Source organism: Xyrauchen texanus, chromosome 30 (assembly GCF_025860055.1).
Source record: "Xyrauchen texanus isolate HMW12.3.18 chromosome 30, RBS_HiC_50CHRs, whole genome shotgun sequence".
Lineage (NCBI taxonomy): Eukaryota > Metazoa > Chordata > Actinopteri > Cypriniformes > Catostomidae > Xyrauchen > Xyrauchen texanus.
The window spans coordinates 26,081,239-26,094,605 of NC_068305.1; the positions used below are offsets into that span (position 1 = coordinate 26,081,239).

The 13,367-nt window shown below is 38.7% G+C and overlaps 3 protein-coding genes across 3 annotated transcripts in view; 2 read left to right on the top strand and 1 right to left on the bottom strand.

The window, feature by feature from the left end:
• LOC127623761 (ryanodine receptor 3-like) overlaps positions 1–2,197 on the top strand; it is a 91,352-nt gene extending 89,155 nt beyond the window's left edge. The window contains exons 98-102 of the mRNA XM_052098243.1: positions 190–346; positions 496–560; positions 642–742; positions 830–881; positions 1,120–2,197. Of these exons, the coding sequence (XP_051954203.1) occupies positions 190–346; positions 496–560; positions 642–742; positions 830–881; positions 1,120–1,215 (471 nt within the window). The 3' untranslated portion in view covers positions 1,216–2,197. The remainder of the gene's footprint in view (positions 1–189; positions 347–495; positions 561–641; positions 743–829; positions 882–1,119) is intronic.
• Positions 2,198–2,336: 139 nt separating this feature from the next.
• Positions 2,337–5,303, bottom strand: aven (apoptosis, caspase activation inhibitor). The gene is made up of 4 exons (XM_052098244.1): positions 5,216–5,303; positions 5,001–5,096; positions 4,532–4,799; positions 2,337–2,654 (listed from the first exon to the last, which is right to left on the bottom strand). The coding sequence occupies exons 1-4, from the start codon at positions 5,237–5,239 to the stop codon at positions 2,515–2,517; spliced, it is 528 nt and encodes a 175-aa protein (XP_051954204.1). The 5' UTR covers positions 5,240–5,303; the 3' UTR covers positions 2,337–2,514.
• Positions 5,304–8,491: 3,188 nt separating this feature from the next.
• Positions 8,492–13,367, top strand: part of LOC127623927 (formin-like) — a 21,801-nt gene continuing 16,925 nt past the window's right edge. Inside the window, exons 1-2 of the mRNA XM_052098509.1 lie at positions 8,492–8,889; positions 12,138–12,227. Of these exons, the coding sequence (XP_051954469.1) occupies positions 8,492–8,889; positions 12,138–12,227 (488 nt within the window). The remainder of the gene's footprint in view (positions 8,890–12,137; positions 12,228–13,367) is intronic.

Here is a 13,367-nt window from a genome sequence, read left to right on the forward strand (position 1 = left end):
TTTAAAAAATAACTTAAGTGTTGAAACAAACTTACACCAGCAGAAGAGCCAATGTTGTTTCATCTGTCCCATTTGAGTCAAACAGATTGCAATTCCGTTAGGTGGCGCAGAAATTAAACTTCACTCTAAAGTTTTTTGCAAATTGTCAAAGAACATCAAATACCAAAAATTATTTAAATTTCTCCTCAGTGCTACCTGTTCCACATGTACGTGGGTGTGAGAGCTGGCGGTGGCATCGGTGACGAAATCGTGGACCCAGCCGGTGACCAATACGAGCTGTACCGCATTCTGTTTGACATCACCTTCTTTTTCTTCGTCATCGTCATTCTGCTGGCCATCATTCAGGGTACTGCACTGATTAACATGCCCAATTAAACACTGGTCTTACATAGCAACAAGTCTACCCAGCCAACATAACCTCATAGCCAATATCTTAAACATAACGGTGAAGGGTCTTTATCAGTGTACTTGTGTATGCTTTTATTGGCAAACCAGGTTTGATCATTGATGCCTTTGGCGAGTTGAGAGACCAGCAAGAGCAAGTGAAGGAGGACATGGAGGTGAGTGTTTGTTGTCACATGTTCCTCCAGGTCTAAAAAGAGCACAGTTTGTTCATTGTAAGTGTTTGTCTTTTTATCTAGACAAAATGCTTTATCTGTGGAATTGGGAATGACTACTTTGACAGAACCCCGCATGGCTTTGAGACCCATACATTACAAGAGCACAATCTGGCCAACTATTTGTGAGTGTACATTTTATTTGTCTTGAAGTAACACACAAACATTATTTCAACAAATATGAATGTTTAAATATTCTTTTTTTTTTAAAGATTCTTCCTGATGTATCTTATCAACAAAGATGAGACTGAACATACTGGTCAGGTAATCCGCAAAACAAATTGAAATCTAAATGGAAAAAAATCATGCCTTTGACATTTTTAGTAATGGGAATTGTAAGAAATGTAACAATTCCAGTTCTGTAGCTGAATACATTAAAGTTTAAGAAAAAATTTTGAGGATAAATTTTAAGAAGTTCAAAAGAATGTGCAATTAATAAAGAGCATTTATTGGGTGATATAATGCGCTTTACATATGTCCACTATTGTCCTGTTGTGTACAGGAGTCGTATGTCTGGAAGATGTATCAGGAAAGGTGTTGGGATTTCTTCCCTGCTGGAGACTGTTTCCGGAAGCAATACGCAGACCAGCTGGGTTAAAGGACATGTTTTGACCTCAATCCGAATAAGAGAAATTACAAGCACCATCCTGCACAAGATTCTAATATTCACACAACTTTAGGACCTTATGTAGGTTAGACACAACATCCAAAACTAGCTCTCATCAAATGCTGCTATACCAAATCATCCAATCACTCAAAACCTCAGCAGTTTCTACACCAGAAATGACAGCAACATATTGAGAACTCATTGTCATCAAACCAAAATTGTGAACTTAAGTACAACAGTGAAAACATGTAGACACATTGCCAAATTAAAACCTGCCAAAACACCATGTCTGATCCTTAAAAACACATAGAAAAATTGACATATTGCCTAATTTGCTTAACTCACAAATGCACATTAAGTTGTGAGATAAGATGTTACTGTATGTACGATTTTGATGCGTTGAATGAATGTACACACAAATATGCACAAGAATACCTTGTTAGTATTCAGTGAGTGCTAAAAAGGATTTATGCCTGTCTGATTAAAAAAAAAAACTATAAAGAATGTGTTATGCCTTCAAGAATGATAATCTGACTGGTGGAATGAGAATTAATATCCATCATGTGCTAGAGTCCACTAGATGTTTCTCACACTTAAAAGTGCCTTATGCAAATTATGCAAATCTTTTGTTCTTGCTTGTATGTTTCACTAGATTTCATTTTAGTTTAGATTGTATAATTGACAGTCTCATCTAGGTAAATAGTTGTATAGCGTTAGCTGACGCTGGTTCATGAGTAAAGATTATCACTGCTTTTTTAACGTTTGATGAAGGTTATTGCGAAACATTGATTGCCTGCTTATTTATGCAGCACAATTGCTAAAAAAAATGGGAGGACTACAGTGGATGACAAAACTGTAAAACAAATGTATCGAAGGAAAGTCAACACTTTATGGCCATTTGTATGTAGTAGCTTTGGTAATTTGCATTTCTTTTGGGGAGGGGGAAAGAAAATAAAGTAGCTAATACAATAAATCCCAGCTGTCAGTAAGTGCTTTTAATCTGAATATAAAGAGTGAAAGAACTGATTGAGTATTTGACAGGTGCCTTTCACAGCAGGTTTGACAACTGTTGCACATTTTGTCCCACATCACAACTTTTAGGAATAACACATGCATGAAACATGATTTATATTGGATGACTAAATTAGTCCTCTTCGTTTAATGACACATGACATGGTACGATGCTAATGTCTGCACAGAGGTAAAGCTACGTCAGCATTAGTATATCCACATGTGCTTATTTTATCCATGACAGTGTCAGTCACCAGGGAGGAAAGTGTCTCTGTCAGGTCAGGAGATCATGCTGTCCAACCAGTCCTCCAGATCCTCCTCTGTCACTTCCTGCCTCATGGCTTTAGCTTCTCTCTCCACTTCTGGCTTCAGATTTTTCATGTCAACCATTTGTTCTGTTCTCTCTTCCTCATCTGAAGCTGTTGAGGTGAAGAAATAAAGCAATAAGCCTCAAGAAATTGCATTACTGTGATTTTAACACAGGTAATGGGTGTTTTTACTCGTGATGCAACTGCAAAATGACAGAGAAAAATAAAAACTCACAAAGTAACAAATTGACCAGTTGTCAACGACTTTGAAAGTTGCTCATTCACTCAGAATTTATGGTCGAAACTATTTTATAACCATTTTTTTTCTTTTTAAAAAAGGTACTTACTAGGTCCTCGTGGTGGCGCGGTTACTCACCTCAATCGGGGTGGCAGAGGACAAGTCTCAGTTGCCTCCACTTCTGAGACAGTCAATCCGCACATCATATCACGTGGCTCGATGTGCATGACACCGCGCCGACTCACAGCATTTGGAGGCTCATGCTATTCTCCGCAATCCACGCACAACTTACCACACGCCCCATTTAGAGCGAGAACCACTGATTGTGACCACGAGGAGGTTACCCCATGTGACTTTACCCTCCCTAGCAACCAGGCCAATTTGGTTGCTTAGGAGACCTGGCTGGAGTCACTCAGCACACCCCGAATTCGAATCACAAAAATGTATTTTGACTACCTTTCTTAAGAAAGAAAAAAAAAAAAAAAAAAAAAAATCGAGGTTACAGTAAGGCACTTAACCTCCTGAGACCACTGCATGACTACTGTGTGCATGTTCCATTTCCCTTTTTGATTTGGAACTAGTAGTACCTAATAAACAAGCAAAAATAATTATTAATAATAGTCATTTTCTTGAGCAAACAGTTTCCCTAAAAATGTATGTCCACATATGTGGACAGCGGGTCCAAGTCGTGAAATTGTAAGCAATTTCAAGCTGTAGAATTTAGATATATAGATTATTTTCATCACGCAGTTTATTATGTGTCCAGGATTTTTGGTTTTTCATGTTTTTGAGATTTTATAGACATTACAGCTGATTTCTATAAAGCTGAATAAATAATTCTGATTAAAAGTAATGGCCAGCATCATCATCAACACAGCTAGCTGTGTTAAAATAAAATGTAGCATTATAAATTCTGAATCTAAATACTGATTACCATTGTCCCATGTCTGCCAAACATGTTGAGTGGTCCAAAACAACATCTTCAGCCTGAAACTGAACTTTTGACAAGATGTTAAAAGTGAATGGATTAGGCTGCATAGGAAAGTTATAGGATGCTCCCCAGCTCCCTACTTAGTGAATGACTTAACCTCCAGTGTGCTGTCTGTCTTCACTGGTCTCAGAACAGTTTGAAATGCACCTTATTTTTATCCTAACCCTGTATATAGCCTCTGAAAGCAACATTTTCCAGCTTTTTGATACACCCATTGACTGTCAATGTGAAAATGCACAGTTAATGTGGAATTTATATGGAAAGTTAGTTCTATTATGTTTAACAGCGTGCCGTTTCACAATAAATCGATGCAATTGTAAAAATGGCAAAAATCTGATGAAACTAAAGTCTAGTTTTTAATGAGACAACTGAGGCTGGTTTCTTACAAGATGTAGTGTTGTTGTCGTTTATAAGAAATACAAACTCGGCTGAGATTGGCACCATGTTGTTTTGTTGTCTTGGTGCACTGAAAGTTTAAACCATTAATGACAGCCTAGAGTCTCCAGAACTGAGATCAGTTTGTATCAGTGAGCATTTTAAAGTTTACAGATTTGTCCCATTTTACTTTATTGTAAGTTCTGCGCTATAACACAGATTTTTGCTCTGTTCTTTTTTTAAAGAAATGGAGGGACAAGTCAAAATACATTTTTTGTGGTAATAAACATTATGCCACAAATGCAGTCAATTGAGCTAAACTTGTATTGAACCTGGAATTTTCCTTATCATACAAGAAAGAACCTATACGATATATGTGAATACCTTGCTCTGGATTGTTCAGCACCTCATCTATTGTAACAGGTTTTTGCAAGTTGAGGAGAAGGTCGAGCTCCTTGTCAGCATCATCCATGTCAGACTGGACCAATGTTGGGACTGAAAGAGATGGTGTGGTAACTGGAACAGGCTTTACAGCACAAGAAACACCCAGTGCTGACTCGCGGCCTGCCTGAGGAGCTTTCAATCCACCTATTACAGTGGAGTCTGTTTTATGACGTACTGTCACCGATGGCAGTTCAACAGGAGTCGTCACCTGAACATTCAAATAACATAGAACATTACAGCATATTAATATACAATGGGCCGACATAATCGCTTCGGTCATGGCTCATTAATTGAAAATAGAAGTCAAAACCAGTCATTTTATCGTAGTCTTTTTAATCTTACAGGAAAAGCAATTCATAGTACTAGTGGTTTATTGTATTTCAACAATTTAGCAAGGGTTCTTAACTACCTGAATAAACTCAGCCTCCAGGTTTAGTCTTGTGTGTAGTGGAAGTTCTTGCAGATTCTGAGCTAAAGCCGGCAGGTCTATAAACAGAGCTGGGATCTGAAAAAGTCCATCAACCATGAGAATACTTCATTGACAGATATTTTCTCAAACATCTTAGCCAACAGGATTTAAACAATCGAACTAAGAAAGCAAAAAACATTAATCATAACACTTACCTGTTTATTTGCCAGTGAGTCCATCTCCCAGTCCTTTTCATCAGAGAACCTGAACTGTGTGAAAGAGTCTCCTAAAATAGAAATAAAGGTTGTACATATATTTAAAATAAAATAAATAAATACATATTTCATCCTAGGCTTAAACAACATACACTCTGAGTCACCAGCCACAGTTGTATTAATAGAAACACATAAAAGAGAGCAGTACATAATGCAAATTATGCATACCCTTCTGCACTCATTCACTGAAAGAATAGTCTAGTGCCAGAAATTCATTTTCTTTGTTCAGAAACGGTAACTCTTTAGTTTAGGAATAAGTTATTCTTTAGTTATCAGAAATAAGACAATAATTACAATTGTAAGTGACTAGTGATGGACTTATAAAGTATTTATTATGCCTTTATTGGCTGATTTCTTATTCTTGTTTTATAGCCCAATTATATTTGCTGTTGTCATAATTATTTTCTTAGATAAAACTAAATATATCACTAGCTTGAATGACGCAAAATACATCCTTTATACATTCTCAGTACTTTGTGAGAATGTGCGGCTTATAAGTATGAAATATATGTAGAATGCATATAGTATTTCAACAATGTAGGGAAGGTTAGGGTTATGGGTTGTTGTAAGATGTTTGTGGGACTCTAAATAAACACAATAAACATGCTGCTGTGATGCACCTTTACTGTATGGTAGTACTTAAATAGAGGTGCAAATCTAACACTATTGGCCCTTAGTGCCAAAAAAATCCTTAATTAGTCATTAATTACCCTCTTATTTCTGTTCCCTAAAGTGTTACCATAAAAGCTTACTATGAATTCTGAATCCAGTAAATTATGAATGTGTGCTGCTTTTAGTAAACTCTGCTTCAATTTACTCCATGATAAGGGAAATAATATTCCTTTGGAAAGACACTAAAATAGTTTATTTATATAATCAAATATTGATATAAAAGTTTGCATTTCAAGTATTTTTAAGGGAAATTATTTTCTAATAATTTATATTTTTGAATAAAATAATTAATAATAATAATAATAATAATAATAATATTAAAGGGAATGTTCACCCAAAAATGAAAACTCTCTCATCACTCACACCAACCAAGATGTGCATGACATTCTTTCTTCTGCTGAACACAAATTAATACTTTTAGAAGAATATATCTGCTCTATACATGTGTCCATACATGTGAATGGCGGCCAGAACTTTGAAGCTCAAAAAAGCACATAAAGGCAGCACAAAAGAGTTCTTCACTGACAAGTCATGGTTTTGTCTCACCAGGGGTGACTCTTGAGATTGCCTGCATTGACAACAAGCTCTGTCTGATGATGCTGTGACACACTGACCCAGCCCATGACAGACCCTCCACCTTCAAACCACTCCCGCTCCAGAGTACAGACCTTGGTGTAACGTTCATTCCTTCGACGATAAATGCGAGTCCGACCATCAACCCTGGTGACACAAAACCGTGACTCCTCAGTGAAGAGCACTTTTTGCCAGTCCTGGTCCAGCGAAGGTGGTTTGGCACCCATAGGCAACTTTGTTGCTGGTGATGTCTGGTAAGGACCTGCCTTACAACAGAATTCAATGAAGCTGTCAGCTGAGGACAAGTGAGTCATTTATTTCTCAAACTAGAGACTATGATCTACTTATCCTCTTGTTTAGTTGTACATCTTGCCTTCCACATCTCTTTTGTCTTTGAAGACTGTATTGTACACCTTTGTGTGCAATCTTCAGGTTCTGGCAATATCAAGCATTGTGTAGCATTTACTCCTCAAAACATTGATTGACTGACCAGTTTCTAGAGAAAGCGGTTTCTTTTTTGCCATTTCTGGCCTAATATTGATCAAAAACACACACAAAAGACAATGTTGAGCATCATTTAATGAACCAAATAACTTTCAACTGTTTGATATAATGGCAAGTGATTTTCTAGTTCCAAATTAGCAATTTAGCATGATTACTCAAGGATAAGGTATTGGAGTGATGGCTGCTGGAAATGGGGCCTGTCTAGATTTGATTAAAAAAAAAAATTTTTTCAAATAGTGATGTCCTGACTATACTTTGTGATCAGTTGAATTCCACTTTGGTACCAATTTCCTTCCGAACCAACAAAATACATAAACACACACACACACACACACACACACACACACACACACACACTGTTTTATACACCTAAACTGTATACCGTATATAATAACATTAAACATTTTTAAACATCCATAAAACATTTTCAGCTTTCTAACAATTAGTTCAATTGATACTAGGACATAAGGACACTGCCAAGATAAATTACAGAAACATTTGGATCTACATTATTTTAAACCCTCAATTCACTATACATCTTTGCAGCAGCAGCTGAATATGCATCATCTTTTGAAGTCATTTCTCTTTGGCACTGACAAGCAACATGAATTCTGAGGCAGCAGCAAGTTCAGACAGCTGAAGAAAGAAGAAGTGGGTCTGTCATGCACAGCTGATCTCTGCATCAGAAAAGCTCTTTCAGTGAAGACCCACTTGCCTAGATCAGTTGGCCACACTGCCCCTGACGATACAGTGCAGGGCCACAAGGTCAAGCAGATGGATCCTTCTTCACAGGAGAAAATCTGAGAATGATTCTGGCACCAATGTTTATAGAATAACTCCCCAAATATATATATATATATAAAATTTCAACAATTGCTCAAATAAAGCAACTACAAAAAAGCAAGGCTTAATATTTTATCAAATATGTATATTATTTGAAAAGATGTTTTGATATTTTAACTAAAAAACAAGACAAAAATAAGGATTTTATTTTTGCAGGGTAAGATGCAGTTTCTATCACTGACTATAGTGATGAGAAAAAAAATAGTTTTTGAACTAATATGACAAACCTGCTTGTCATGCATTCCTTGTTTTTGTCTTGACTTTTATGTTTAATTCTTGTTTAGTTCCCTGTTCCTGTTTGTTTTGTAGTCTTTTTGTAGTTTCTTTTAATGACTGGTTTTCCCCTGATTGTTTCCCCAGGTGTTCCTCATTCCCTTGTTTTCCCTTGTGTAATAAAGCCCTTGTTTCCCTTGGTTTCTTTGTCAGTCTTCGCATGTGCTGTTATGCTCTGTACTCGGTTCCCTGTGTTTTGTTTCTTTATATTCTGAGTACTTTGTTTATCTTTTGTTTCATTAAAGCTGCGTTTCGATCCTCATTCCTTGAGCCTCTCCCAGCTCCGCCTGCCTTCAACGAGCCTCTCCCGGTTCTGCCCACAGTCTCCACAGCTCCACCCACAAGTCTTCCATGGCTTCGCCCGCTTCCCCAGAGGCTCCTCCTCCAGCGTTTCCGCCCGCTCCCCCAGAGACGACTCCTACCACGGCTTCGCACGCTCCCCCAGAGACTCCTCCTCCAGTGACTCCTCCTTCAGCAATTCCATTCAACTTCCCAGAAACTCCTCTTTTAGTGACTCTGCCTACCCCTCCTCCAGCTTCTCCACCACCTGACCCATTCCCTGCCCTGTGGCTGCCTCCCAGGCCTCCTGACCCAGTCGCTACCCTGAAGTGGTTTCCTGAACACCCACCTGATCTGCTCTGGTCTCCTTGGTCTCTTAGCCATCCCCCTGATCTGCTCTGGTCTCCTTGGTTTATAGGTCGTCCGCCTGATCTACTCTGGTCTCCTGGCCGTCCGCCTGATCTGGTCTGGTCTGGTCTTCCGGGCATCCGCCTGATCTGGTCTGGCCTCCTTGGTCTCCTGGCCGTCCGCCTGATCTGCTCTGGCCTCCTTGGTCTCCTGGCCGTCAACCTGATCTCCTCTGGCCTCCTTGGTCTCCTGGCCATCCACCGGATCTGCTCTGGCCTCCTTGTTCTCCTGGCCATCCACCTGATCTGCTCTGGTCTCCTTGGTCTATAAGCCGTCCGCCTGATCTGCTCTGGTCTCCAAGCCGTCTGCCTGATCTGGTCTGGTTTCCTGGGCATCCGCCTGATCTGCTCCGGCCTCCTTGGTCACCTGGCCATCCACCTGATCTGCTCTGGCCTTCTTGGTCTGCTGGCTGTCCACCTGATCTGCTCTGGCCTCTTCGGTCACCAGCTCGACCTCAGCCCTCTGAACCTCCAGCTCCGCCTTGGTCTAAAGCCTCCCTGACTTTGCCTGTTTCCTCTGCGCCTCTTGACCCTTGCCAAGTATCTGGAAGCTGCTCCTTAAAGGCGGGGGCTCTGTCATGCATTCCCTGTTTTTGACTTGACTTATGTTGTAATTCTTGTTTACCGTAATTTCCGGACTATAAGCCGCAACTTTTTTCCCACGCATTGAACCTCGCGGCTTATACAATGACGCGGCTAATATATGGATTTTTCCCGCTTTCAAATTTTATAAAAAAAAAACAACTTTTTTTGTTTACTGTTTAGATTAAATCGAGCGCGCTCAAACTTCCCATCATTCTGATTACGGTAGTAATTTTGTCACCCTCACCATGGCAAAGACATGGAGAAACGCATATGATGCTGCTTTCAAGTTGAAGGCGATTGATCTGGCTGTTGGAATAGGAAATAGAGCTGCTGCACGGGAGCTTGGTCTTAATGAGTCGATGATAAGACGTTGGAAACAGCAGCTTGAGGAATTGACTCAGTGCAAAAAGACAAAATCTGAGGCTATTCAACTCCGACACTGAAGGAGATGACTTCAGTGGTTTCAGTGCACAGGACGAGGAAGATAGTGACCAATGACTTTCTTGGTAGGCTACTGTTTACTGCAAATGTTTTATTACAAGCCGTGTGTGGCAGCGGGGGCGTGGTCAAGCGCCCGTCCGGGAGAGAAAAGCTGTAAGGGCGCTTACACCTGCGCTAAATTATGTCTAACACCGGTGTCTAATTTCAAGTGCCCTGCTTCACGTGTCCTTGGGAAAACTGTCACACGGGCACCAGTGTGACAGTTTTCAGCAGGGCACTTGACGTTCCAGGTAAGGCTTTTAATGGCCACAGCAATGTTTACAATCAATTTTATAAAGTTTCTCAATTCTTCTATGCGCCAACACTAGACTGACGTGTGTCACTCTCTCAGCTCTGTGGCTGCTGCCTTTTTATGCCGCTGTCCCCATGCTTACTGAAATTAGACACCGGTGTTAGACATAATTTAGCTCAGGTGTAAGCGCCCTAACCGCTTTTCTCTCCCGGACGGGCGCTTGACCACGCACCCGCTGCCACACCGTGTTTCATTAAAGCCTATTTATTTTTGTTACAAGCCGTGTTTCGTTAAAGCCTGAGTAAAGTTCATTTGTTTCAATGTACCGGTAGGCACCTGCGGCTTATAGACAGGTGCGGCTTATTTATGTTTAAAATGATATTTTATTTAAAAATCAGTGGGTGCGGCTTATATTCAGGTGCGCTCAATAGTCCGGAAATTACGGTAATTCCCTGTTCTTGTTTGTTTTGTAGTTTCTTTTTATGATTGGTTTTCCCCTGATAGTTTCCCCAGGTGTTCCTCATTCCCATGTTTTAACTTGTGTATTTAAGCCCTTGTTTCCCCTGGTTACTCTTTGCATATGTTGTTATGCACTGTACTTGGTTCCCTGTGTTTTGTTTCTTTATATTCTGAGTACTTTGTTTATCTTTTGTTTCATTAAAGCTGCGTTTAGATCCTCAATCCTCGCCTGCCTCATTACACCTCTGAATGAAAAGTGAATGGACGTCACAGGAAACAAGATTCCTCCTAAAGCGGAGCAGACTGCCAAGTACGCAATGCTTCATGTCATTACTGTGGAAAACATGGTTGTAAGTAGGCTGTGGACAGAAGATGCCATCCAGGCGATTTTATCATGTTTCCTTCACTAGTAGTGACAGTGCTATGGCAACTGCTGCCATAACAATGAGCAAAGATCCAGTCAGCATCTAAGGCAAGGGCCAGCAAAGCACTGAGCAAGTAGTGAAGCTAGCCAATATAACAAACCAGGTGCAAAAGGCATGTCTCTTGCACCTGGTTTGTTATATTTGCTAGCTACACTACTTGCTCAGAGTTTTGTTAGCCTCAGATGTTTGTCCTTGCCTGTTGTGTTTTGGCCGATAAAGACATTTTGGACATTTGTATTATTAATTTGTGCAGGAAAGCAATACAATGGCCAATATAAGATTTTTTTTTTATTTTTATTTTTTTAACTGTTTTACATTGTTTTTACAATCCTAATTCAGAAACGGTTGAGACTGTATGACAAATGCTAATAAAAACAAAAAGTGATTTGTAAATTATATTCAACCAGTGCTTTATTGAAAGCACTACAAAAGCGCATTATTTGATGTTTAATTGCTGTTTTATTTGCTCTGTTGGTCTTCACAATGCAAGTGAATGATGACCAGAACTTTATCTAAATCTACATTTCATATTCAGCCAACTACTGGGGCTGGTTAAAAAGGACTTAAATATTGATAGGTTTCTCACCCACATCTGTATTGCCTAGAAGATATGGATTAATCACTGGAGTTATCTGAATATTTATTTTTTTGCCTCTGTCATTTTTAGACCTTGTGAGTTCTATTCACCATTCACTTGCATTGTATGGACATACAGAGCTGAGATATACTTCTAAAAATCTTTATTTGTATTCTGCCAGAATTATATCCAAGTTGTAAGCTTGAAATGTAATGCTAATTGAGATAATAACGCAAAACAACACATCTTTCCATTGCACTGTGCGAGGCTGAATGATTAATCGATATAAAACGGAAATCAAGATATGACCTTCGTGTCATTACAGTTTACACAATTTAAAACATAATATAAAAAAGAAAATTCTACTATTTCAATTTATTTGTTTAAATGTTTAGAAAACATTTATAAAGAGTGCACCTTTAACAAGTAAACAAAAATCAACTCCCTAGGATGAAAAATAATTATTTAAATGTCAATTTAAAGGAGACACAGATACAGAAGTTCATAGTAGCAACTCTGGTGTGCTCTATAGTGTCAGTGTGCTGCAGTGTTGGCAGAACGTCAGTGTGGCAGATGTGTCTCTTTCTGCAAGCTGCCATCCTCTGACCTGCTCTCTGGATGAGTGAGGACAGAGCCACAGGCAGCAGCGCTTCAACTGCAGGTTATTCACTCCCAGAGAGCGTTATCATCTATGAAGCCTGGCAAACCAAAAGCAGCAACTGTTTTTTGCTTTTTCATGGGCCTTATAACACTGATGACACATGAGCATGAAATAGTGTGTGGACCTACAAGTTCAAAACCATTAAACAGAGCATTTTGGCCATTCACAGTTAGTCATTAAATGGCACACTTTATTCAGGGAGGTTACAGCCCTTTGGAAAAAGGTTGTAATGTGTTTTTGTCATTGCTCTTGAGCATATTATGCCCAGGCTAATTAACACAAAGCAAGGAACTGCACAATCAAAATAAATCAGCCTGTGATGATTGCAATTAAAACATTTCAAGAAGAACATTCAAAACAATAAGGCGGCAATTTACTAATCATCAAAAGCAGCTGTCATGGGCATGCCAACAGTTGTCCTATTAGTGAAAGTACTTTAAAGGCATGACTTTGTGCATTTCGGAACATCGTTTATTTTAAAAATACATCTTGAATTGTTATCTACATTCTGATATTATAACACTGCTGGGATATTTGAGACAGGCAAACAGTATAAAATAAAGTTTTTCTTCAGATCATTAAAAATCAATTATGCTTTTCAGCTTTGATCAGTTATACTGAAAAACTGTAGTTACATAACCATAGAACAAGTTTATAAAGTGGTCTGGAGGTCAGTTTTTGAAAATAACAACTAAGTAAACATACACCTTAGATTCTGAGGAGCTAGTTATGGAAAAAAGAAAATATAACTGTACAATGCAAAATAAAGGCTCTTTTATTTTTCTTCTACTTATTCAAGAAACATAAAAGAGCCTTTATTTTGAGTTGTACAGTTATACTTTCTTTTTTGCTTTTATTCTGTGAGGTCAAAACAGGTGTAAAAAATTGCATAAATGACTTAGATTATTTTAACCAATAAAAAGACTGGACTGCTTTATAAATCTAGTTACTAAAAGCTATGTGATGTTCTACTTTAAGAGCATAAATAAAAGTAGCATAAATTTAAGAGCATAAATTTAAGTAGAAGTAAATTTACAGTACATGGCATAAATGGAGAAAAAGCTGCTCCCTGTCCAAAATCAAATCATCTTATTGATGTTG